The 27,412-nt window shown below is 38.0% G+C and overlaps 2 protein-coding genes across 2 annotated transcripts in view; one reads left to right on the top strand and one right to left on the bottom strand.

Annotated features, from left to right (window-relative positions):
- CMSS1 (cms1 ribosomal small subunit homolog) overlaps positions 1–27,412 on the top strand; it is a 252,196-nt gene that overhangs the window by 16,727 nt on the left and 208,057 nt on the right. The window lies entirely within an intron of this gene.
- The window catches only part of FILIP1L (filamin A interacting protein 1 like), an 86,498-nt gene that overhangs the window by 11,908 nt on the left and 47,178 nt on the right, over positions 1–27,412 (bottom strand). The window contains exon 4 of the mRNA XM_086623673.1: positions 4,782–7,533. Coding sequence (XP_086479799.1) covers positions 4,782–7,533 — 2,752 coding nt within the window. The remainder of the gene's footprint in view (positions 1–4,781; positions 7,534–27,412) is intronic.

The following is a 27,412-nucleotide window of genomic DNA, read 5'->3' as shown; positions in this document are numbered from 1 at the left end:
GTTTTTGTTTTGCCTGTCTCAGTATCTGTTTCTTAGGGACAAAGTCATCCTGCAGATGGCTACTCCATTTCCATCACCTAACCCTGCAGCATCCATTCAGTCTTAATCAGAAAGTAGTGCTGTACAACGCTGTTTCTGATTATTTTTTCCCCAGTGTGGGGAGCACGCCTTCTTAAGCCTTGCATGAGATGTTTACATATGGTTTTTCTTTTTATAGCCTTGCATTCTGTCCCCTGACACTGTGTTATCTACTGTGCTTTGGATCAGGAAGGTTAGCTGGCTGCTCCTGTAATTTTTGTCAATTTTATTTCTTAATTAGCTGCTTGAGGGAAGCTTTTAAGTAACTTGAAATACTACCTCACAATCGATGGATGGGCACTTTGCTCTCAGAATACCACTATTGCTTCTTACTCTTTTTATTTTTTTCCTCCTTCTCCCTCCCTTCCTCCCCTCATCCATCCTTCCTGCAAGGACAAAAATTACAACTACTTCTTCTGAAATATTTAATTGCGTGAAAAGAATGACTTAAAAATGCTGAGCACCAAACTGTTTGTGCTGCGCTTGCTTGTGTTCCTTTGCTCACTCACTCAAATAAAACTGAAAAGGTGGAGGAAAGTGGGCTGATAACTTCTGCCATTTTTTATCAGTTAATTCTCCCTTTATTTTCCTGGAGACTTAACATCAAGGGGAAAGGGTAGATTTTTAGACCTCAGAGGATATATTTGTTAAGAGTTTTGAGAAAGAGAAGGGTTGATACTATGATCTGCTGAAAACTGCTTTTATGTTTTCTTTCATGGTTTAATCCCTCTGATATATGCTACTTACTTTGTGATTGTATTTCCCTTTAACATTTAATTGAATCATTACATACCTATCAGATTTTGGGCTTTTGGGCAAATGCTGAAAACAAAAGTGTCTCAGCCTTCAAATTAACAGCAATACTTACCGTTTATGGAGCGTTTGAAATTTCTAGAAAAGCTGCCTTACTTGGTTGAATTTCAATATGATTATGCTTGATGTTTTTGAGAATCAAAATCGAATCAATTTGCAAACAACTCAATTTTTTCCTTGCTCTGCTGTTTTCTCTTTGTCTGCCAAGGAAGTAGGTGAATATTCCCACTTAGAAAATGGAAATAAGCTGAAATATGGAGCGGTGATCTGAACAACTTGAGATTAATTTGTACCTGGTGAGGCTGCATGTCAACCACTGTGTTCAGTTTTGGGCCCCCCCACTGCAAGAAGGACACTGAGATGCTGGAGACATCCAAAGAAGGGCAACGAAGCTAGGGAAGGGTTTAGAGCACAAGTCTTAAGAGGAGCAGTTGAGGGAACTGGGGTTGTTTAGCCTGGAGAAAAGGAGTCTCAGAGGAGACCTTATTGCACTCTTACAGCTGCCTGAAAGGAGGTTGTAGAAAGGTGGGTGTCAGTCTCTCCTCTCAAGTAACAGTGATAGGACAAGAGGAAATGGCCTCAGGTTGTGCCAGGGGAGGCTATATTGGATATTAGCAAAAATTTCTTCACTGAAAGGGTTGTCGAGCACTGGAACAGGCTGCCCAGGGAAGCGGTTGAGTCGCCACCCCTGGAGGTATTTAAAAGATGTGTAGATGTGGTGCTTGGGGACTTGGTTTAGTGGTGGACTTGGCAGTGTTGGTTTATGATTGGACTCGATGATCCTCAAGGTCTCTTCCAACCTAAAGAATTCTATAATTCTATGAAATAGGTAATTTGCGTATTATTAAGCGAAGCTTCCTATTTGTTATTGATAAAATTACAGTTAAATTATTTCTATTCAAACAATTAAGTAAGTTTCAGCTCTCAACAAGTAATCCAGGTGTTTATTTTCTCTGCTGCGTGCTTTGAAATAGATCTTGGGAGTTTGAACAGGATGAACAGGTTTAATTCTGCAAACCTTATTTTAAGTCAAAATATTTATTTGATTTTTCATCTGTTGAAATGAATGACAAAAATTCTGTTGTGTCAGTTAAGATCTGCACATAGATTGTTTCATCAGCAGGGCAGTATCAGCATCCCTTAATCAAGGTGTGGTTTTAGGAAACATAGCAAGTTGGTTTATAGGCAATGGTGATGCTTCTTATTGAGGAGATAATGGTCATGAGTGGCTACTTCTTTTGTCTTTTGTTCATTGGACAGTTACTGGTAAACCATCACCAGCTGTAAGGATTAAGACAGGAACGGAAGTACTGTCCTGTTTAATAATTAAACTTACAACTAATGTGAACTCTCACCTAGGTTTTGTATTCATAATAGCTTGGAAATTGTCCAAAGGACTAAGTGTGCTTATTGCTATGTCCTGATTTGTGCTTTTCTTTTACAAGATGCTGTAATAGATGGCCAGGTGGTTAATGATCAACGCCTTTCTGTGTATTTTGGAATGCAGATATGAAATGAAATGTTTTTTTCTACAAGATTTTTAAGTCCAACTGAAGAAAATATTACTGCTTCTGGAGGACAACTGTTAATCTTTTAATTTTTGGAGACTCTGGTGTCTGTTAGTGCACTGGCAAGTGTGTGCTTCAGACACAGTAGTTCAATACCGTATTTGTAATGTGTCTCAGCAGAGATCTTGGATATGGATCAGCAGGATGTGCAGTAGAAGTGCAGAGAATGTATTTTGAATGGACTGCTTTTTAATTTTGGATGAGCCCTGCAGTTAAGAAGTGTAACCTGGATGTAGTTAAGTAACTTGTTTGTATAATTAGCACACTTTAAAATTATTATAATGTTGACTTGCCTGAGTGCTGGCTGCTGTCTTGATCAGTAACTTTTGCTGAAGTTGGTGGGAGCCAAAGTTTGCTTTGCAGGATAAGGCTGTGTACTTGTTCTGACTCAGATCTCACTTTTGCAGTCAGTGGAGATAAACTGAGACAAAACAAGTGGGAAGGACCTCTTATGAAGCCCAGTAAATTCAGGAGATGTTATATCAACATGACATTAAGCTAGGCTTATGCAGGTCCATGTTTTGTCTTTTTAAAATTGCCACTGCTCAACTGTAATATATTTGTTATATCCGTTTCTATCATTTATCTTATACATTAATATTTTTTCTTCCCATTATTGATTTTACTGAGAAAAGTGTGTATGGTGATGGGCTTTGCTTTTTAATAGAAACTGTTCCTTCTAAAATCAGTTATTACCTACAGTTGTAATAATTTAGATTCCTGTCCCTCAAAAGCACTTAAAATGATAAAAGTCCCCTTGTTATGTGAAAGCATCTACCAAAGTCCTTTGGCGAATCAGTTGTTAAGTTATACTGCCAAAATTATTTTTTTTTTCTTTAGATAATGTAAACAGAATAAAGATACGAGTTTAGTGAATAGGGACTTCCTGCTTACTTGCAAATGTCCTTGTTGATAAGGAGGTTGATTTTTTTTTTTTTTAAATAATTCCCCTTCCCGGAGCATAAGATACATAGTCATTTAACTTCTTAGAATGAGAAGCAGCTGTTCCAATTTACATTTGCAGTTTACAGCCTTGGAAAAACAGACATTTGAAAGCGCATTTTCAAGTCTTTTGGGCTGATTTACTGTGTGAAGTTGGTCCACTACTAGCAATATTCTCTGGGATGTTAAGATTGACTGCTTGGCACGCATGTAAAGGGCAGAATTGCTTACGTTTCTGTCCTTTTCTTTGGCATTAATACTGTATCCAGCACTGAAATACCTTCACCATTTTTGTCCAATCTGTATGGTACTCCTATTTACCATGGTTCTAGAGGCATACATATTTAGACGGTTGGTCTAGTACTACTTCTTAAAGCTTCTGTCAAGTTTTCTCTGCCTGTTACATGAAAAACGTGAAAATGTGCCATAGTTTGCTGATGTTGTTTCATCTTCAGTGTACCTGTGTGATGTATATTGTGTGTTGAACTGATGCCTAGGAGCTTCGATTAAATTTCAATATTATGTGTGTATCCATTCTTCTGAGTTTATCCTTTAGGAATGTAAGTGTTGCTGTTTATTGCTTTACCATGCATGAGTGTAAACGATAGCAGTTTTTCTGTTGTATTGCAAAAAACCACTTGCCTTGTGTTCTGTGATACAAGCTTCTGAATTCAGTTCAGTTACAGGAAAAGATTACAGGAACATTTAAAAAAAGATTTAACCAAACAGTGTAAAAAAAAGATGGGGAGGAAAAGTGGTGGTTGTGCTCTGGAACATATTATGTATGCATCGTGAACTTGTAATAAGATACAATACATAATATTTTCAGTGTTTGTGTGTGATATACTGATAATTATCTGAAAGGAGAGGACTAGGAGGAGTTGGGGAACAGCAGAGAAGATAATGAATGAAGTCTTATCTGAAGTTAGCAGGCAATATTATGGCTTAATTCAAATTCTACTGTACATGCAAAAAATACAAAACACACATAACAAACCAAAATATTCTGCAAGCTATGATAAAAATAATCAATTATTTACTGTTTTTTGTAATGTTAAAGTATTTTACCAAGGTAAGTTGCAGTCAAAAGTAATGTGAGTTATTTTGAAAATGGAAATACACAAAGATGCATTTATACAAGTGCAAGACTAAATATTTTACATAACTGTATTTCAGTGAGAAGATATACAGTAAGTGCACACTTGGTAACACTAAGCAGGCAAAACTTAACGTTAGTTCCGTATACTGTTGTATAGTTCATGCACAGATCTCTCCCAAAGTAAAAGGGCTGTTCCAAATAATTCTTGCTGGGATGAAAAACAGGATGGGTTGCTGGTAAGGATGTCAGCATGGATGGGGTCAGTTATAGACATTACTTACTGTAATTTGTGATTGCCGTGGGAGAGGAGTGGCTGTTGGTGTGATAGTAATACTGCTGGTGATTTTATTGGTGGGCTTACTGGGTAGGCCATTAGCTAGTGCTGGAGTTCTGTTGTCCTGCACCGGATTACAAGGGCTGATGGGCTTGGAATTGGTGAGAGCTTGGACATAAGGGCTTCCCAAATGGATGTGGATTTTGTTATCCTCAGTAGTTATTACACTTGATCCCGTACTGTTAGATCTCTGAAACTGCCATGACGACTGCCTGTCTGGGGATACTCTGAAAACAGCATGCTTGGCTCCCATTTCCAAAGGCTCCGAGGAGAGTATTTGTTCCTGAGAACTTGAGCCTGGTAAAGCCAAAGGGGACATTGTTCTTTCAGGAGTTAAAGAACCGCATGATTCAGGAGTTTGAGATCTTGCAAAAGTAGCCATAGTAATAGGAGAAGTTACTTGTTCTGGACTCATGTAACCTTCTGCTGGTTTTGATTTTACAGGTGTTAAGGAGGTGTTTTGAATAATGGTTATTCTTTGCTTTGGAGTGCCGCAGTTGGGTATAACTGCTGTGCTTGTGTAGGAGTGAGGACTTTCAGTGGTAGGACTAGTTATTTCAAGTGTTGCTGTGTTCTGTCCATGGTCTGGAGTTACTTTTATGTGAAGAGGTTGGCCAGGTGTATGGCTTAGCACTAAGTCTCCAGTCTGGGCACAGTTTCCATTTTGCTTTGTATGAATCTTTCCATTTTGAGGATGGCTCTCTTTGGACTTCATCCAAGGGATCCATAATTTTTTGTTCACGGCATTTGCGATGGATGAGCTGCTTTTGAAGGACACTGTTTGTTCCTCCTCATTGTCTTTGTCCTCATTATCACTGTCTTCATACAGCTGCCCATTTATGACTGTTCGCTCTAAAGGCATGAGGGTTTTGTAATCAGGTGGTTCATTGTCTGCTGAATCTGTCTGGACTTCTTTAGAAAAAACTTGCAAATCAGAAATTCTCCTTCCGTTGAGACCAGGCCTGAAGTTCTTGCTGAAGCGTCTGTATGTCTCCAATTCTTTTGTGAGGCTTTCTATTTCTCTTGCTAACTCCCTGTTCTTCTTTTCTTGCTGGAGGAGTTTCTTCTGTAAGACTGTATGATCGCCTCGAAGGTGACAGATTAGGTCTTCTGTTGCCATGTATTCATGAATTTTCTCTTTCAGTGCATCTACTTCTCTGGAAAGATGACTTGATTTAGCTTCTTCTTCTTTGAGCTTCTTGAAAAGACGCTGCTCTTGATTGGACTCTGCCTTTTCTGTTAATTTATACCTAGCCACTTCCATTTTCACAGCCTCCAGCTCCTCTGATAGGAGCTTGGCTCTGTCCCGTTCATTGACATATCTTCGTTCTAGAGACTCAAATTCATCTTCAGTTTTCATAAGATCATCTTCTATAGCCTTCATTTCCTTCAGCTTCTGCTTAAGCCTCTCAACTTCTTGAGAAAGTTCTTTGATTTTGTTGTTCTCCTGCTGCAAGGAGGTGCTGGATTTAGTATTCTCCTTGAGTTTATTTTTAAGAAACTCTTTTTCAACAGCTTCCAGTGACTGTAGTCTTTTTCTTAGAATATTCACTTTGGAAACAAGGTCACTTCCTTTCTCCTCTTCTGCTTTGAGTTTGTTTTTCAGTTCATCTCTTTCTTTTGTAACGCTTGACACTTTTTCCTCTGCATCAGATTTTGATTTCAGTGCCTTTTTACTTTCCTCAATTAGTTTTTCTGTAACGGACATCACTTTATTTTGTTCCACCTGAAGCTGAGAAGTTGCAGCTTGCAACTTTTCTTCTGTTTGCTTTATTTTTTCACCCATAGTTTTTCTTTCATCCACAAGCATCACTGTTAGACTCTTCAGCTTTGTTAAATCTTCTTTAAGCGTAAACTCAGTTTTTTCTAACTTACTTTCAATTGCTTCAAGCTCACCAATTCTAGCTTTTAAGCCATCCAGCTCATGGGACAGCTGCTTTGTTAACATTTTTTCTCTTTCTAGGTTGCATTTCAGGGAGTAACATTCCTGCTTGCTCTTGTTGAAAGCATCTTCTAATTTCTCCAGCTCCATAATTCTTTTGTTGAGTTTGTCAACTTCCCCTTTAAGGTTCTTGCTCTGCAATGCTTCTTTTTCTAACTTTCTGTTAAGTTCTCTGCACTGATCTTCCATTTTTATGAGCTCTTCATCTTTCCCTTCCATCTCCAGCAATCGTTTCCGTAGTTCTTCCACTTCGGTCATAAGTGTGGAGTTCCCACACTCTCCCTTGTTTATCTTATCCCTTAGGTCCTGCAGTTCTTCTTCTGCTTTTCGTAAAGATTTGTTGGTCTCTTCCAGCTCATCAATTTGTCGACTGAGAGCAGTTAATTTTAACCGGAGCTGACGATTCTGACTGTCTTCATTGGTTAGTTTGGCCATCATTGCTTCTTGGTCTTGGGAAATCTTACTACTTTGGGCTTGAAGTTCAGCCTCCAGCCTGCTGGCTCTCTGTTCCTCTTCTTGAACTTTTGCTTCAGCAAAAGCCAGCTTCTCATGTGCTTGTTCTGCAGAAGTGGTTAATTCTTGGATTTTTTGACTTTGTTGATTCAACTGCTCAGTGAGTCTTTGCTGTTCATCCACCACCATTAAAGCAAAGGATTTCAGTTTAGTCAATTCTTCTTTCAGTTTAGCTATTTTCTTGTTGCTTTCCTTCTCTTTTTTTGCCTGATATGCTGTTTCTTGTTCAAGAAGCTTTTTCAATCTGTGGGAGGAGATAACATTGTATTTTGTAGCCATTTTAATAGACGTTTAAAAGCACACCTGAGATGTCACGACATCTCTGCCAGAAGTGCGTGAACATCCACTTGTACTTACAACTACAAGCAGCCCTCCCTTGTAGTGTCATGGGGCCGACAGGCCTTACTTTCTACTCAGAAGTTCTTTTGTAATGGACACTTGAATATGATCGTTTAAACTTAACAACTTCAGTAATTATGCATCTTTGGTTACTTTTTCAGCTTTTGGCAGGTATCAGTGCAGCACAACTTTTTGCCGTTCTGCACTGGAACAACGCTGGTCTTGGCTGTGTGCTGAGGCTAGTTGTGCTCATGCAGGTTTTTTTTTTAAATGTGGTTATCATAGTGCTTCAGAAGTTAAATCAGTACAGCCCTCAAGGGCAAGGATAATTTACAGCATCATAAACCTCCTAATACCTTTGAGTTACTTATAAACCGTCCTGATGTTTTACGACGTTTTATAATTAAACCTTATGGATGTTAAAGTATGTGAGGGAAACGCAGCCACACTAGGCAGTTAGTCAGGCTGCCTAACGTCAATTTCTAGGCAGCACATCAGAGCAAAACTGAACATTGCAGGGAAATCGATCCTCAGTGAAAAAAGCCCTTGTGACCTTGTATCGTACACACGCACAAAAAATGCAGTCTGCAGATAAACAGGTATTCAGGCTGTGCCTTTTGAACTTAAGCAAGCCCAAACATCTCGTTGTCTGTTAGGCTTGTCTTATATCCAAAACTTGCAGATATACCAAAGCGCAACCCTGCTTTTACATGATTCTTGAAGGTTTTTATAATGGTTTACCAAAATTAGTTTTACAAGTTTATATTAATACTCAGTCTTTACTGAGATGCAACATACTTAATTTGTTAGAGACATGGGGTAAGGTTGTGCATTTGTTTATGTAGGATCCTAAGAAAGCTCCAAATACCTTAAATAATTAGGTTCTTTTATAGACTTTTTTTGTCAGGGAGATATTTGTGGAGTTGGTCTGAGGTATGATTAGGTTGGGCCAGCACATTTGCTCCTTTCAATTAGATTTTTCCAATAGACAACCTATAACTATTCTGATACTAAAGAAAAGTTTGAAAAGCCTAGATTGAAGTGATAAAGTATTACAATTTGTATGTTTCACTGTTGTTCATATGTAGGGTATGTATCCAGTTGTGTAGATTATGCGAGGGAAATAAATTGCATGTCAGGACTGTACTTGCATAAAATGACTGCTTCAGCACTCCTTAGCTGAGGCCTCTTGCTTCTTTTAGTTTTTGAACCCTCTGAAATATGACAATGACTGTCTAGAAGTTGCTGCTGAAACATAAGATTCCTCTTCCACGTTTTTGTCTGGTCAGTATTGTGATGCCCTTGTCCGAGTAGTGAGTCTTTACAGCTCCCTACTGACAAGTTCCTGTTGCACCCATCTTTTAGTTCAGGAAGAGCTTAGGTAACGAGCTCCTTTGCACAGGTCTTTATTAGCTGTTGACTGACTGCAGGCATGTATTCCTGGGCATTTGATAGTCTGCCTCAGCAACATGCCCTTTGGCAGCATTGCAGTTTTCCTGCACGGAGAGGGGAAGTACTTGCCTTTCTACAGCTGTCCATCAGGTTTGTCTGATTTAGTGATAATATTGCATAGAAGTCTATGACTAAGACATTTTTTTACACCACCTTCACCATCCCACTGTTTTTATTTTAATGCCTAAGTTGCACTATATTGAATGTAATGAAATGCTTTCTATGAAAAATTGATGGAATGGGAAGTAGCAATAAACAAGGTTCATATCAAAGACTTAAAGCAGCCCCAAATTCTTTACAACAGTCAGTTAACATAATGGGGAAAACGGACGTGGAAACGTTGAAGTGGAGAGGGAGAGGCTTGTGAATTGACCTTGAGTGCTGCTGGCTGACAGAACAAACAAATGGGGAGAAGACAGCATCATCTTCAAAGCATTTTACTGTGTTGGTGTATAAACTTTCGTCCACTTCTCAGTGCTACTTTCAGTTTGAGTTCTTTTTAGTGTAAAAATCTCTCTTCCCTCCCCGCCCTTTTCTCTAAATGCTTTAGTAGTGAAGTTCAATTGATGATTTACCGTTGCCATAGATATAAAACCATAACAGAAGCATAACTAAAAATCTCATTTGGAATGAACTCAGTTTTTGTCTGTGCATGAAGTTAAGACATCTTATATTAATACTGTTAAAATAGACTTGGGCTTATTAGCATTTGATTTATTTTAGCTTACTTCACTATATTTTATTTTTGTAAGGCAAATTTGGCTGAAGGTGATTAATACCTAAATTAATCAGTGTTTTACCCAGTGCTGCTATATTACCTAGTTGATATCTCTCTGGCCAAATTAAACTGAAATGCTCCAGTGACTGATGCCCCTTAAATTGCTTCAGAAAGTAAACTCTTAGACCACATAGTAACCAACAATTGTAATTTTCATAGGGGTGCTATGTAATTTTTTATGAGGCAAATAAGATAATTATGCATTAATAATAAACAAAATCAGTTGTCAAACATTTGAGTGAATAATCCCACCAGTCATTCTGGTGAGCATCAGTCTGTGTGAAATTCGCATTTTTTTCTATCTTCTCCTCTCTTTTTTTGTTTCCTTCTATAACTTCATTTCTCAAGCTATCTGGAATGCTTAAGACTTGCTTCAGCAAAGAACTGAGGTTCCAGCCCAAACTGAGTGCTTGAGTGAGGTAGTCTAACCTAATCTCTGATCAAGTCTGTGTTGCAAGGGTTTTTTGAACAAAAATGCCTAAATTACTGGTATCTGACCTGGATCATTGTATAAACTTGAGAAGGATTTTCAAGAGATTCTGTTTCTTTTTACAAGGGCGTGTAGTGATAGGACAAGGGGCAATGGCTTTAAATTGAAAGAGGGCGGATTTAGATTAGATATAAGGAAGAAATTTTTTACATTGAGGGTGGTGAGGCAGTGGAACAGGTTGCCCAGAGAAGTTGTGGATGCCCCATCCCTGGAAGTGTTCAAGGCCAGGTTGGATGAGGCTTTGGGCAACCTGGTGTAGTGGAGGGTTTCCCTGCCCATGGCAGGAGGGTTGGAACTAGATGATCTTTGAGGTCCCTTCCAACCCAAACCATTCTATGATTCTTTGGTCATGCCAGAAGACTTCAGGGTATTTGAAAACGTTTCCTTCATTCAAAAGTTAAAATGCTGTTTTAAAATTCAAACAGAAATACAACAAAATATTTCTAACCGCTGAGATATATTTCTTTTTGAAAAAAATACTTCTGTAAAATCACTCCATTGAAGTTAAGTGACAGAGAATAGAGCAGAAGCTGTGAGTTAAAGGGTCTTAATGTGTTTCTAAAAAGAAAAAAGAGATGTAGTAAGCATGGTATATTTTTGTTGATATTGTGTAGTTAAATAAGTTTTTGCACTTACTTTTGATAACTGTGTGCTTCTTCATGTATTTCTCTACAGAAATATTCATGTATTCCTCTACAGAAAATGCCCTCAGCAGTGCTGAATAGGTAATGACTTCTTGAGCAGAGTTGAGATTGGTATTGTAAGAAGTCAACTGGGAGTCCATTAATATTTGCAGAAGTATTTTTCCTTGGCTGCTGAATTCCCATTTTATGGTTCAGTAGGTCCCAGCAACTGTGTCTGCACACATGCACTGAGGAATGAAAGAGGACCCTAAAACGTTTGGGTTTTTTGATTTGTGCTTTTTGCTTAGTTGATTGGTTTGGGTTTTGTTTGTTTGTTTTATTTTAAATTCATTGCTTGTTTGTGGTCAGCTTTTTTGGGGAACCTAACTTCTGCAGGTTAGGGCTTGGTTATGTATACCATTTGAATGAAGGCAAATCACATGTTTAATTGAAAAAGTGCTGTGACTGATAATAGCACTTTGTGATATTTTGGATACTTTTGTGACAGAATAAAAATACTTTGTGCTAACTTAATCCAAAACACTCTCTTCCTGAAGAAGAATATCCAGAGTATTTGAGGAGAGCAATTTTACCAAAAATATGTGAAGGTCAAAAAAAGTTGGCTTAAAAAATGATAATTAAAAGAAAAAACAGGCACTTTGCTATCCAATAAAATATTTTTATCATTTTCATTGTGAGTTGAATTTCATGATAATGTTATTTCATATTAGGCAAAGGTAAGTATATCATTTAGACAAAGCTTTCACAGATAATTCCAACCAGTTGACTTCATAGAACTACAGGAGCTCTTTCTGAATACAGGCCAGCAAAAACAGGCATTGGAAATTGTTTTTATGATCATAAATGTTAGGTAGTTAAACAGAGTCAGGGCAGTGTCTTAGTACTTTTTCTTCAGAGCTTCTGTTATAAACGACTGCTTGATTGTGGCTTACTGTTTTACTTGTTTGCAATACCAGTTGCCTGCTTTTCTATTTCCTTAAAGAAATTGTATTTGTCAGCTCTCCTCTGTTCATGGCGATGGCTCTCCTCAGTAGGCATACTACAGCTGCTTGGTGTTAACACCATGCATTCAGTTGTGTTGTCTTGTTTTCCAGGCTTTTTTCAAGTGCATATAGCTTTGGTACACTACTTTGTATTTAGCAACATAATGACTATGTGTTCTCTACAAGACCTGGGGACTCCCAAAACAGCTAATTGTCTAATTGCCTTCTTACTGTCATGTGGTATAATTTTGTTTTTAAGTGAGGTTTTCCGTTCTCATGGGAGGACCTGTATTACATGGATGTTGTTTAATTTATGTTTTTACAGGATTCTCAGGGGGCTGCTTTTCCTTTTGAGTTTCAGGGAGACTAAAGAAAGCATAAGAGACTGAGATTACAAGACCCTTTTTTTTTTCTAATTTCTTCTACAATGAATCATTATTCTTAGAATAATAAGAATAAAAATGATGGGGTTTTTTTCTTTAAGCAATCTTGTAATGATAACTTTAGAAAAGGCTGCATTCTTTAAGAATGCAAGTGAAACAGGTGTTAGTTTGTAAAGCTGTACTTCCGTCATTCTTTCCACCAAAGTATTGAGGAGATTTTAATATACACCTTATGGTATCTTGATTTTTATCAGACCATTCTGCAGAAATGACTGAGATTTTGAATGTCCGTAATTTCTTCTTCTTCTTTTTTTTTTTTTTTTTATCATAAAGATACGTATTTTTGTGTAGCTCACGTGCCCTTCACCCTTCCCCAGGTAAAAGACCTGGCTTCCTAGAGATTCTACAGCTTATAACATGAGGGAGACTTGCTTCTGAAGTTTTTGGACGTGCACTTGAATTTCCTCCTGTACAACGCAAATAAAAACACTAAGCTGATAGCTTTTAAATGTGGATGAAGTCATGCCTCTTCATCTGAGGCACTCTTCCCAGTTAGCAATAAGCCATGGTCTGGCCTTTAACAAGAGAAGAAACATGCTTCATCATTTCTGATAAATCTTACAACTTGTTGTAATTTTTGACACCAATGCAATTCAGTATTTATTTTGAGAAGAGAGAGAAGTCTGAAGTCTGTCTTTGCCTTTCGCACTTTATGGCAACAAAATTTGGGTTTGTTAAATCGAGTCTCTGGTCTTGGGTTGGCGACACATGTAGTGTGGTTTTTTTTTCCCTTTGCCTACAATTCTTCTTACTGATGTGTAGTTTTTGTGAAGACGTATGTTACAGCTACTTTTACTTGATTGTCTTTATTGATGCTTCTTTTTTTCCCCTGCCATAAAGAAAGTTAAAGGCCTTTGAAATTAGAGCAATGACAACATACCATAGCTGTTGTGTAATCTGTTGGCTTTATCTGAATCAGTCAGCGCTTCCCAACAGAGTGCGAACACTGATTTTAAAATCTGTTTTCCAGTATAGTATTTACGTAAGTATCTTTTAAATCATGAGTTTGTACTACGATGCAAACCTCCACAAAGAGTGTCTTAACTGCAAGAAGACTGTGTGTAAGGCAAATTTCCTGATAAGGAAACTTATTTTATAAAAAGAGAACTTTTAATGAGAGGGGAGTAAGTTCTGCTTATTACTCCACAAACTACCACAGAGTAATCATTGTTTTATCTGATGCTTAAAATGCTGACTTGCTTTACAAGTCTTAATAAAAGTCATATATGATGAACGGTGTTGCCAGCTCTGGGTTAGCTTGGGCAAAATTTCAAATGGACCAGATGTATTTAGCTGCAATGCTGAGTAAACATACGTAGATAATATATTATTTTAAAAATTAATTAGTCTAGAACAGTAATATTGTTTGTGACCATGATTTCACAACTACTAAGCTGATGAAAATTCTTCCTGGTGATACAGGGATATTGATGCCCATAAATGTTATGAAATTCTATGTAAATTTGGTGACAGTAGATGACATGAGAAATTTTTAACAGATTTGTGTTGGTTAATTTAAGATTTAAGATTGGATTAACATTCACTTCTAGTTGTACTAATTTTAATTGAGCACTAAAATTCAGTTTTGTTTTATCATGAAACCTCAGTTTAAGAAAATATTTTTCTGTCTTGGATTATATTCTTTCCATACCTAGATATTCTTGGAAATAATTTATCAAAACTCCAGTCTTGTGAAAAAAGTATTAATGCTTTCTGTGGCAGTTACTGTTTGAATGTGGAAGGTGATAATTATTAATTCTGTCTGTTCACTTCTAATCTTGTAATGTTAGCCATCTTCAGCATCTGAGATTGATAGGAAGGGGCAGGACTTTTAGGTGGGAGTGAAGAAGTTGCTATCCTGTTAAATTGTCGTCAGGTTTTTGTTGTTTGGGTTTTTTTCTTTGGTTTTGTTTTTGTTTTTTTTTCCCTTGACTTCATATCCTGAGAAACAATTGTAAAGGAGCGCTGACCTGACTAGACCACAATATTAATGAGCTTTGCTCGAAGTTAACCTTGAAAACTCTGAGTCCCTTTGTTCAGCTACCAGAAAACATGGCCCAATGAATTGTGAGCTGGACTCGGATGTGTCGCTGTTTTTGAGATGCACTTTTCTTTCTTCTTCCCTCTTTCTAGATTTAACAGCTATTTCAGTTATTCTTTGAAGTCAGTGTCTATTACTGTTGACGTTTCAGTGGCGTGTAATTGTGCACATAGTGTGACTGTTAATCCTCTTCTGTTCTGGATCTAAATGCATCGACAACTGAACTGACTCACGGAACACAGCTTGGGGTTTGTTGGTTAGTAGTTTGGGATTTTTTCATACTACCGTAGTGCATATTCATTCCCTCTCTCTGTCTCTCTCACCCTGCCTCCACTGCCTGTAAAGTCGGAAATACAGCAAGTAATTTCAGATGCAACACCAGAATTTGGAACTCTTCAAATTTACGTCAGCCAGGAAATTATAGTTTTGCAGATGGAAAGCTTTCAGAAGGAAATGGAAAGATGAACCACAGGAGATGTGGTATAGGGGTCAAAGCAACAAGACTGAGGCAGAACTTCTCAGTTACTAATCCAGGTCCTGCTTTTGTCTTTTCTTTCTTTTTAACAAGTACAATTTTGTGCCTGAACTTCAGATTTATTAAAATGAAAAAACAGTGTTGACTTACTGTAACACATTATTTTGAGAATTAGTATTAACCCAAAGAGGTTTAAACAGTATGGTAACTACGCAAAATAAGCCAAGACAACTACTGCTTTTTGTAATTTGTGATTTTTAAATGACAGTGTCGTTGAAATGATTACATTTGATGATTTGATATTTGATGTTGCATGGTAACAAGTTACATTGATGGGAGAGATCCTGTGTCTTTATGAACCTGAGTTTTGTTATAAATATATACTTTAAGCATTACTGCTAGAACATTATTACTTGACCACAGTTATTGAGCTGTTTTTAAAATCACCAGTATTATAAAACACTCAGCACTACAGAGGTAAACAGGACAGTGTTTTTCCATTTATTCCGTGCACCTTCTCCCCGCCCCCTCCCCTCGCCCCTCGCTTTCCATGGGCAGGTGGATGTGTTTGCATTGTCCGTCCAGAGGGTCAGTACCAGTAATCGTTACCCTTGCAGCCTACTGCTAGGATTTAGCAAGTGAAAAATTGAAGCAAGAGTTGATAGAGCTCCTGAAAACTGCCTTTTAGAGCCCTACCTGCCTTCCTCTCATTCCCTGTGGGAAGCTTAGGCACAAACAGGGGAGTGCAGCTTGACCAAGTTCTGGAAATTTCTGGTCAGGCTGCTGCTAGCACTGATTACCCCAGCCATGTGTGCTTAGTTTGTATGAGGCAGATACTACTTACTTATCACTGCCGTGCTGTGTTTGCTGTTGATGAAAGTATACTAGTTGGAGGGCTGAGTTTTTCTCTTGGCTATTTAGTCTGTGTTGTTCCAAGTGATTGAGGCGTTTTCAGAAGTTCTGATTCCCTGAATGAGTCAATTGCTTCTGCTCAGTATAAGTTTGTAACCCTCAAGTAATCTTTTTATGCTTTTCAGTTTAATGATAATACTTGTTTTAGATTAAGAGAACAATCCGTGTTTTCGTTAAGCAATTTCAATAGATAAATCCTGTCTATAATTTGATTGTGGCTTATTTTTACTCTATAATAAACTTCACAGTGTGTAGGTTTAAGGCAGACCTCTGTTTTATGAATGATTTTTTCTAGGAGGCAGTTGGGAAAATAGGTGCTTTTCTAGTATCTGATTCACTTGGGGCCATGCTAGTGCTGCTGCCTTGACCAGAACTGGGCATAATTGTGCAAGGATATAATTCATACAAACTTTTTTAAACTTCAATTAGTTAATATTTTTGGTATGACAGAAAATGGCACTCAGCCAACAATAACGCATCATGTTACTCCGAGGAGACTGGTTAGTCGTAAATGTCATTTTCCCATAACATTTACAGGAACTGGATGTTCTCTAAAACAATTTTAACACACATTTTATATAGAAATAGATGTCTGGGGCCTCATTTTCGTCCATGGGCAGAGTAGGCACTGTGCCTATCTCCTATGCTAACCGTGGCCTTATTTGTGTGTTATCAGTCATCAGCAGTGGTAAAATTTAGAACTTTCCATACTGCTGCGTGCACTTCCTCTGTTGAACTGAAGGCATCTCTCCTTGTTGCTGCCAGTCCTGGATAAGCTGCTCAGTCATGCTGTGGCCTTAGGCAGGTGGAAGCTGGCTGCAAGCTTTAGTATGTTCTCCACATGCTCAGTGCACACGACAAGAATTTATGTGCTGAAATTGTGATTAGAACCACATAGATTAAACATTGTAAGTTAAATAAAGGTACTTTAGTACTGAATGGGACTGTCTGGGAAGACTGCATTTGCGTTCGTTCTGAGGAATGGGGCTAGTTAAAAACAATTACACAAACGTTCTTCAGGAATGATGTAAGTGATATCACTCCTGTGCAGGAGGATAAAATTCCATGACTTCTTGAGGGTCCTGTTCATACCCATAAAATCTTTATTCTATGCATACATCCCAAGACAAAAATAAGCCCTTCTTCTGGTGTGCTTACTTCCTGAAGTAGCTCGGTGTATCTGTACAATAAACTGAGTGTCAGGTCTGGGGTGGCACTTCATTCCTTTTTTTTGGCAGAAAACATGAACCTTAATTGTTACTCCAAATTTAGCTCAAGATATTTAAATTTACCTTGATGCAAGGTTGCATGAAGCAGGATAGTTCAGGATTTCCAAATAGGCAACAGACTTTAATCAGATTGCTGATAGAGTTGCAACTTTTTTTGGTAGCCAAGAATGGAAGTAGCAAGAGCAGTAATAACACTGATGTCAAACAGAGATTTCACTTTGAGCTAAGTATGCATCTTTTTCCTGTAGACCTGATAACGTGAGGATGTCCATTTTCTCTAAGATGGACTTGGCTAGCACTTCATCTTGGAGGACACAGGTGAAAGAGAAGTTGCAGCAATTTGTAGCAGCATGGTTACCTAGCTAAAGATGGCTTTGAAGCTACAAGTGATGAAGAATACTGCTGGTTTCCTGTTTTGCAGGATGTGACTTTCAGGAATTGTATTAGAACTGTTTCCAATGGATTACAAATTACTTCTGGGTACAGTTCTAGGTATTGAAGCTCTGTAGTTCTGGGGACTTTGCTACCTGGGAGATAATTCACTTTCTTGCTGTTTGTCCTAAACCTGCTAAAAGTCTTGCTATATGTCTCCTGTATCTCAATGTGTTGAGACTTGAAGTGTGGGATGTTTCGAAGTTGCATTGTGTCTTGTCTCAGTAGGAGCTGGGCCACCTTGGCCTGAGGGCACTTGGGGAATCTCTAAAGGTGTAAAGTCAATGCATGTTTGTTTAAAGTGTGTTAATCCTTAGCACAGGTGCTCATGTTCAGGATTTAAGTTTGCAAGATTTCTCCAAACCGATCCTCTTCAGAGAGAACTAACACATAGTTTTATACTACAGGAGAGGAAGCTGCAGTGGAGAGCTAAAGATGATAGTTTGAGAACTTTTTTAATGGTTGTAGTTCTAACCAAGGTTTACTTCATAGATTTCATTCACATGTTTAAATAACAAATAATGATTTAAATAGCCTTTTCACCTGCGATGAATTGTTTAACGAAAGAACATCTCTTACTCGTTGATTACGATGTGTTGGAAGTATGATTTTCATTCTTCTGCAGCCTTGGTAACTCACTGCATTAAAGATCAAATACCCTGCTTAAGCATAAAAGAAAATCGGGTCCTTTAGTCATATGTCCACTCAAAGTGCCAATAACAGTTTGTATCTAGAATCAGCTTTTTGTTTGGTGGTTTGTTTTGTTTTTTGTTTTGTTTTTTTTTTTTGTAGCTACTTGCATGTGTGTTCAGCAGCTGGAGTAACTTTCTTGCTTTGGAAAATAAATGTTTCCCTATTTCTTAGGAAAAAAACCCTAAATTGTTAGAATAGAAAAAGTGGTTTTAAATAGTTCTACCTATTCTATGACCAATGCTTTCTTAAACTTTTAAGAAATTGATCTGAACAGTCTTCCTAAAGCCAAGAGAGATAATTACTTTTTTCCATCTTTGGTTGTTTTCCAGTTTTCTTTCTCTACCTTTCAAAAACTTTCATAGAAAAAAGTTTTTTTTAAGAAAGAGAAAGGTCATGTGCATGTATGCTTCTCTTGCCCCTTCATATGAAGACTTTAACTTCAAGAATTCTTTGTTCTTTGAACAACTGTTTATTCAGTTGAACAGTCTCTGCCTCGTTATTGTACCCTGATTTGATTTATAACTCAGTATCGTGATATGACTGAAGGGCGTTTGGCTACATGCCTTATTTGATCTCTTTTCTTGCCTCTTGGCTGATGGTCTGTGATGTTTAGGTTATATTTTCCTGTTTTCAGATGTCACTGTGAAAATGAAGGAGCTGTAGCATACTTTCATGTACAGTATGTTTCTGATGTAATACATTTTAGCTTTTATCATGAATTTCTAATATAGTTTCAAATGCTGAAAATAAAAAAGGCACAATTATCCCGAGACAGAACTTGCTAGTTGTTTGGTTAACTGCATTAGCCTAGATATATGAGAGGGTAATTTACAGATTATAAAATGTTACCTTGTCAAATTCTGATTTCCCCCACCTGATCCTGATTGAAATAAGAGAATTTTGCTATTTACAAAGATGGCAGTAATCATCTCAAGCTTTAAGCAAAGGCAAGCAGGCACTTTCCAAAGTGGCTGCTCCTTTGTACACCACGTTAGATTTTCTTCCCTCCTTCTCTATAGGGGTTAGCAAAATACGTGAGCTTAAAGGTTCTTGTCAGCTGTTGTCTGCTGCTTTCCTGAGAGGGAATCAGTGTGTGCACCTCCTAGCACAAGCCTAAACATTCTCCACGCCACCCTTATAGGCAGTCTGCTTTATCTACCTCAAGTTGACCTATACTGGAGCTGTACTTGAGGAGTTGCATTAATTCCAGGAAAGCCAAGCTTAATGGTGATAAAATTTCCTAATTTTCTTAATATTTTGACTTAATGACTGAAAGTTACGCAAATTTTACCCGAATATTGATTAACTCCACAAAAAGTTGACAGAATTCAGTCAGCTTATACTTTCTCTAAGGCAGTTTTGTCCATGTGCTGAAATCCAGTATGTGATTAAAATGAGTTTTATGAGTACATTTTTAATCAGCCAATCTTGTGTGGGTTTTCTAATGGTAGTAGCAACATGCTGCTTCATTTAAATTTTTAAAATTTTTCTTCTTTCTCTTATGCCATTGCAGTAGCTGCTATGCAAGCACTAGATAAGCTTTCTGTTGCAAATAAAAAAAGGTCAAAGCTTTAAATCCACTCTCTGCAGTGAATTTGAAATAAATTGCTTTGAATATTAAGTTCAAGGCAGATCTTTAAGAACTCTAACCTATCATTTCTTTTAAGTGCAATTCCAGGCCTTTGGAAGCCTAGAAAGGACAGTGAAATCTGGTTAATGTGTGGTTTCACATCTCTGAAATGTATGCAAGATTAATGTTTTTCTTGTCAGAAGTACTGCTTTTTTTTCCATCCACAACTTCTGTCATGTTCACTGGAGCTTTATGCACCCTACCCTTTGCAGTATGCCTGCAAAGGTTTGTTGAAGCTTGAGCACGAGCAGTTAGGTGGTTGTGGGCTCTAGTTGCTCAGCTTCCATGAGCATGCAGTGTGAAGCAAAACAGCTAAAGTTCTCCTTATTTACCTCAGCAGCCACTCTCTGGTGGGTGTCCATAGGTCCCCTGCCCAGCGTGAGGCTGAAGTCAAGCAGTTGTGTTACATCATCATGATACGCACGATGAGTGTAGCAGAAAGGATGACTTCTGCAACAGGCAAAAAGTATGTGCGATTATCAACCTGAATGACCAAGGCTATAGGACTTTGAGTTGTGTTGAAATGTTGTCTAGCAAAGTTGGTTTGAACTTTCACCCCCAAGTTTTCCATGTGGTTATTAAAGGAGGGTTATACAATGATGCTGCTGGGTGTTTGCTCAGCTAGCATTTGTTTGTTGCATGAACATTCACCTCTTCACTGTCACCTCAGTTCTGTTGTTCTGGTGAGGAGGCAGGGCTTTGGGAGGTGTTGGTTTTGAACCGTTTTTAACTGAAGGCTACAGACTGCCACAGAAAATCTCCAAATATGTTTTCCTTGAATTTGTGAACACTTAAGGAAAGTGAGTTGTGAATGCCTGAGTGTGCTCCACTGGGCCATCGGCATGAGTGCTGTTACTGTCCTTCCAGAAACAACACGGTACCCTGGACATGCAATCAAAGTGATTTTTGTCTCGCTGACAGAGAACACGGCAAACCTCAAAATCAGCATAATATACTGAGAGGTGTTAAGGCTCAAAATGTCCATTACTTCATTTAAATCACAAGGCTGCTCGCTATATTTAGAATTTTTCAGCAGTACCTCTTACCTTCTTGTAGCTGAGTAGTACAGTTTAGTGAATGGTTGAACTAACCAAGCATTCAACCACTTTGAAAAGGCTCAACATAAACCCCAAGGATGCCATGGCAGAATCCATTCAATATGAGAAAAACAAACCTAAGCGATTAAAAATAATTTATTTTTATTTGTAAGGCATAATTTCTAAGCTCAAATCCACTTGATGACAGGCTAAAATATTAAAGGGAGCTATTAATGAGCCAGGACTAAAATTTGATTGGATAGTTTTTGAAGATATGTCTTCCTATATTGTAAGCTCCTTAGCATTCTCTGACTTAGATATTTTAATTGCTTCTTTAATGAACAGTATTTAGGTAACACCACACCCAGGATTTGAGAGAAGCTGTTTATAGGAGAGATCCAGAGGAGCAGTGGCTGCTCGCTTGCCTATGCCAAACTACACCTGGTAAAGGATTTTTCCTGAAAAAAAATGCCAGCCTTTTAAGAACTGCCACAGAGGGGAAACTTGCTGGGAGTAAAACCGAGCTGTTTTGGTAACAATGTGGTAATTCATTAGGTAAATAATATGAAAGTGCTGTTACTCAGCAAAAATCAACAATAACTTGATTTTACTACGACTGATGGAGAAAATAAAATAAGTCTCATCCCTTGGTCCCAAAACCCAAAAGGGTCAAATCTCTAAAAATTCTCCTGTCAGCAGTTATGCAGTGTTTGTCAGAGGAGGGAAGGGAAGTGACAGGGAAGGAATAAAGGGTCAATGCAGTTTTGACAGGAAGTTGACTTTAATTTCTGGAGGATATACTTGTTCTTAAAATGCTTTCTCTTGACATTGGATGTTGTAAAAAGTTACTATAAAAAGAAATCTAAGTGAAAAAATTTGATTGTAGACGACTGACTTGTGTGATTATTTTTTTCCTTTACTGTCTCCTTACTGTTAAGTGATGCAAGCTAATGTTTTAATTGCTTAAAACTAGATGGTCTCAATACAAAATAAGAAATCTGATAGAACAATGTGTAACGCTGGAGGTGTGTGGGAAACAACAGTGAGATGTTTTAATTGTTATGCCTCAGTCTAATTATTTTGGGCTTTTACTGGTATAAATGAGAGCAAAATTGGTCCTGTAAGTATTAAGTGAATAATGTTTTCCCTTTCGATCTCAGGAAGACGGACTATGGGAAATAGAATTCTCTGGCTTTTGATAGATGTGATGATTCCTATTAGGCTAGGAGCGTTCACAGTACAGAAGGTACTTTGGATACTGCTAAAGCAGTAATTAAGGATAAACATTACCCTCCTTCAGCTTGTCCTTCCTCCTCAGATACATTTTTTGAGGTTGTTACTTAACTTTGGTAGCATATCTTTTCATAACATAGCTAACTTTTCCACTTTTTAACTTGACAATGTATTTATTATTAAATCTGCTGGCTATAGGATATGTAGGAAACCAAGTAATTATTTATCAGGAAAGAGATCTAAAAATGCTAGGACATAGGTTGCAAGTCTGTGGATATGACAGAATAGCAAGCAGAAGACATTGTAAGGGGCTTAGGATACTGATCCGGGGTATTGGTTTTCTACACTAACGTTTGTTCTGGTTGCTAGGATTCTTTTCGTTCTATATATACTATACAGTGCCCTCTTCCCTGATTATACAGACAGACAGACTTAAGACATCATCAGAGGTGTAAACTCTGCTCGTTACAAGAAAGATTGTCTTGGAAACATGGATGTGACCTGTGTCTAAATGCCAGGGTTAATAATACACAAATACCTGAATTATCTTTTAAATGAAATAGATCTCTGTACTTGCATTTCTAGAAGCATGTGGAAAATAACTATGTATTATTTTCTTGTTGTTTAAAGAAAAAAAAAAAAGAAGGGATGAAATGTTCACACATGATATTTTGGCTGTCTCTAAATCCCTGTATGCTTGATAGTACAGCAATACATAGGATTGGATCAGCTTTCATTTTTCTTAAATATATACTTTGAACAGGGGTTTTGCAGGATTTAAACCATCAAATGAAGGGAAAAAACCCTTTCTGCCATCATAGTATTTCATGCTGATTTAATTCTGTATTGAGAAAAATGAGAGCATACAACAAAAAACGTTTTACTTTTAAGAAGAGTTTGAGTTTAAAGGTCTTAAGGAGTCTAATGTTTCTAACATTTTAAATTATACAATAGGCTCTGGAGAGCAATGCTTAGTAGTCTGAATTTGCAAGTAGAACAGTACAATTGACTTAACCACAGTTGTTCCTATAAACAAGAATTTGATAGGGTTTAGTCCTTAATCAAGGGAGAGACAGTGTAGTTCTGTATGCTCTGAGGTTGTGAGTTATAAACACACTAAGGTCTAATCTTTCAAGGTGCTTGGTACCTTGTCAGAACTACTTTTCATTCTCTGTTTTTTGGAGTTAATAGCTGCAATACTGTTCAGCATCTTGAAGAACAAGCCTTGAAGAGACCAGTGGGTTTTCTGATTTTGAAAGCCTCATAATTTGTTTGATGACCAGGATTTAAAGTTTTTTTCATCAAAATCTGACAGTTCTGTCCTCTTGCGATTTGACACTTGCACGCAAGACACAGAAGAGGGAAGCAGTGTGTAGGAGTTGAAAAGTTTGCTAGTAATTAAACTAGTTACAATTGTTTCTTTCAGACATTGCACAGTCTTATTGCGGAGTAATGTTTGTGGCAATTTATACATCCCTCTGTTAACTACATGGAACGTTGTTCAAAAGTATGGTAAATGCTTAGAGACATATGTACATACATGTCTGCTAATATATATCGTACGCATATAAATGCAGCAGGAAGGGAGGCAGTAGCTTTGCCTAATATATTACAATACAGTTGGACACTTTCCACAGCTTTAAATACAGTCATGATTTTATCCAAGCATTTGGAACGTGTGTGTAATTCATAACTACCTCCTTCTTTAACATTAAATTAACTCCTCGTCTGTCGGCTCTGTAGGAATGGTTTAAAATACAATTTTTAACGCTTGAAATAGCCTACTTCCAAGTAATCAGACATCTTCTAGGTCTCCTGGTGCTGTTTTGGGGTATTTCATTGTTTTTCAGTCCTCACCCCTTCTTTTGGTAGCAACTTTTTTAAAAAAAAGTCTCTCGAAAGGAAAAAGCAAGAAGCGCCAGTGCTTGCCAGCAGAAGTTTTCTTCCCACCCTCTCCCTTACCTTGCGCTCCTGGACTATAGCAATCCCGGGTCAGCTATTGCTCCATGGTGCGAGGCGTTGAGCTGTAGCATCAGAGACGCGAGCATTCCAGCAGTCCCACCAAACAATGAGAGATAGGCTCTTCGCACGCCCCAAGCCTATGGAGCATTACGTCATTGCCTTCCCATATAAGGCACTCCGTGTTGGGCAGGCTCGTGTCTGACTGGTGTGCTTCAGCGATAGCCAGAACTTAGAAAGCTTGTGAATGTGTTCTGGCTCCAGCTGACGCTCGGGACTGTGCGAAACATTGCATTTGTCTGCTAGTTCATGGCCAAGAAGAATGTGCGGAAGGTTTGGGTTAGGGCAGTTCCTTTCCATTATTGATAATAAATAAAGTCGTTACAAGTTGTTAGCTGATTAGTTGCAATGTTTTCCACTTAGTCTCCCAGCCTAGAATTTGAGAAGGGAAAAATTAAATTCAAGGTCATCTTCTTTAATTAGTTGTTCTGAGGGAGCTTTTTCTTTTTTCTTACTTTTTTTTTTTTTTAATATGACAAAAAAAGTGAGTTTAGCTGAACTCCTCAGAGGGTGATATGAACTTCGAGCCTTCTTTTTTTTTTTTTCTCTCTTCTGTAAAGAGTCGGGGTCCTCAGAGGATAGTATTTTATTTCCTGATGATGTAACTACAAAACAATTCTCTTAAGTGATGATGGGAAGGCCAGATGAAATCTGATTTTTTTTTTTTTCTCTTCAGTGTTTTTCTTACAAAACCCTTTCCTTGTCGTATGTTTGTGTTTCAGCTAACACAATTAAGCAGTCCAACCAACTATTTTTAGTAAGAAGGTCTTAAAGAAATGAGTCGTTTGTTTTACTATTTAGGAAAGAGGCAGTAAGCCAAAAAGTAGGATTTAGGTTGAAGAGGTTAAAATGTATCTCTTGCATTCCCTGTCCTTCAGCCTACACCCTGAATAAGCATTGAGAACACAAGGAAGAAATAGTTGAAATAGGCACAAAACTCATTGAAATTCCACTAAGAGTTAACAGGAGTTAATGAAACAAACTCCTTTTGTGTTGATGGGCAAATTAGGCCATGGAAAGGCATTCTACACTATTTTGTGCAGCTCTGTTAAAGTAGGTGCATCCACACTTCATTTATTTGCAGCATTTGAATTTTAGTCTTCAGATCAACTTCAGTATAGCTTAAGCTGTCCTACTGCCTGCTTTTTGTGTGGTTTTTTTTATTTGCAGAGAGAGTCAGGTCAGTAAATCTGTGAAAGGCAGCTAGGAGTTAAATGTGCATGCATTCTTTTTTACATATATGTGTGTGTGTGCAAGCATACAAATGCTTAGAGTGAAAAGTACTGTTTCTGTATTTTACTTGGTTATTTTTTTTCCTTTGCTTCCATTTGCAGCTGTTATTTTTTCTACATCTTCACCTGCACACCTACCCTGTCTCTCTAGTCTATCTCTATATGAAAACTGCCTGCATTTTTGTCGTCCCCTATGACACAGTTGTTGTAGACCATACACAGCTTTGAAGAAGAGGACTTCTCGAAAGCTGGTAATCAAAAAATCCATCCTTACAGTCCAGTTCTGTTCTGGAGTTGCTAGGAACACAGCTCAGATAGTGCTGGTCATAAGTTTATTGGCAGTCTGGGGGCAGGCTAGAGCAGGGAATAGGGAACGCAAATCCTCCCGTTCCTAAGTCTGTGTTTACATCTGGGGATGGCCAAAGTATGAACTTCTAGTTTGTTAATTAATTCTCCTCTGCGATACAAAAGTGCACATCTGTGACCTTCTGCAAAACAGCTTTATTAAAGCATTATCTGAGTGTGTAATGACCTGACTTCCTTCTCTTGTATTGTCACAACTTAGTAAAAGGACAGAGGACAGTACTATTCCAAGACATGTTAAGGAACTATATAATTAAAAATTCCAAGTTTTGGATTGCTATGACATGAAAAGCTTATTTATATTTGAGGCAACAAACAGAGTTGCTGAGAAGCCTTCCTTTACTGCTTGTTTATGGTGTCTTCCATATCTATAGGTGGAATCTTGGTGCTGGTGAACTTCACTGAAGGGGAAAAGAAGCCTTCAGGCAGGCAGATATAGAATCATAGAATCACAGAATGGTTAGAGTTGGAAGGGACCTCAAAGATCATCTAGTTCCAACCCCCCTGCCATGGGCAGGGAGACCCTCCACTATACCGGGTTGCCCAAAGCCTCATCCAACCTGGCCTTGAACACTTCCAGGGCATCTACAACTTCTCTGGGCAACCTGTTCCAGTACCTCGCCTGTTTCATTCTCCATTGCTCCCTGAAAATGAATTCAGTTTCCTTAGTTACTAGACATAGTTGTTCAGAATTGGTGCATTTGCAAGTATTCTGACAGCAAAGGAAACTGGATTTGCAGAAATTAGAGACCAAATGAAAACCTTATTAGATCATTTGGTGCATCCCCTGACAATGTGGGGCTGCTCCCTGCAGCCTGCTTGAAGTGGCTCTCATCTGCTCTCTCTGCTTATTGTTTAATGTAGTTATTTGTGCCTACATTCTCTCACGATTTTACTTTGAAAAAAAGAAAAGCTGGAAGGATGGAAGATTGTAGCAGGCAGGGAAAAGATAGGACAAGTAAGCTACAAGACTTTGAGGCTGTTGTTTAGACTTTATCTTAAACTATCTGAATTGCTCCCATTACTTCCACCGTTAAACTACTTCTCTTTCATTTTCTTCCCATGGCAATTCAGAGCAGCAGTTCCAGTGTCCTTAAACCCATCACTTAGCTATTGCAGCATTTGACCCCCTCCGTTAGCCATTTTGTATCTAAGATAAATAAAGGAAATTAGAACTTGGGCCTCAGTTCAACAAAGCACTTAAAACATAGTCCTGTGTATTTTTGTTGAAAAAGGAAAGGACTTCAGCGTAAGCCTGATTTTAATGATACATCGAAATGCTTGACTGAATCAGGCTCTTAGTTGCATTTACTTCACATAGATATTGTTGAAGCTTGAGCTTTTGAAGTGCTCCTTGGGATCTAAATCTTTAGGTTACTTTCGTGTTCCAAAAATAGACATCTACAGAAGTACAAATGCTGTCAAAGCTTTTATTAGCGTTTTACATTACTTAAAACCATTTGCTTTTTTGGAGGTGGTCTGCTTAAGCTTTGCAGGAGATACTGGAGAAGTGAAAGACATGCGAGATTGACAAGTTGAATTTTAATGACTTGCATAAACGGGATCTGGTGTTTAATGTTTTAATAACTCATCTGACTTCAAGGATTTTTCTCCAATGTATGCACAGCCTTGTCTCTGAAATCTGTGGGAGTTTTGACATTAACTCAGTGGCAGAAAGCTCACTCTCTAATTATCTCT

Source organism: Tauraco erythrolophus, chromosome 1, assembly GCF_009769465.1.
Source record: "Tauraco erythrolophus isolate bTauEry1 chromosome 1, bTauEry1.pri, whole genome shotgun sequence".
NCBI lineage: Eukaryota > Metazoa > Chordata > Aves > Musophagiformes > Musophagidae > Tauraco > Tauraco erythrolophus.
The sequence above is the reverse complement of the archived record's forward strand: the minus strand, read 5'-3'. Positions and strand labels throughout refer to the sequence as shown.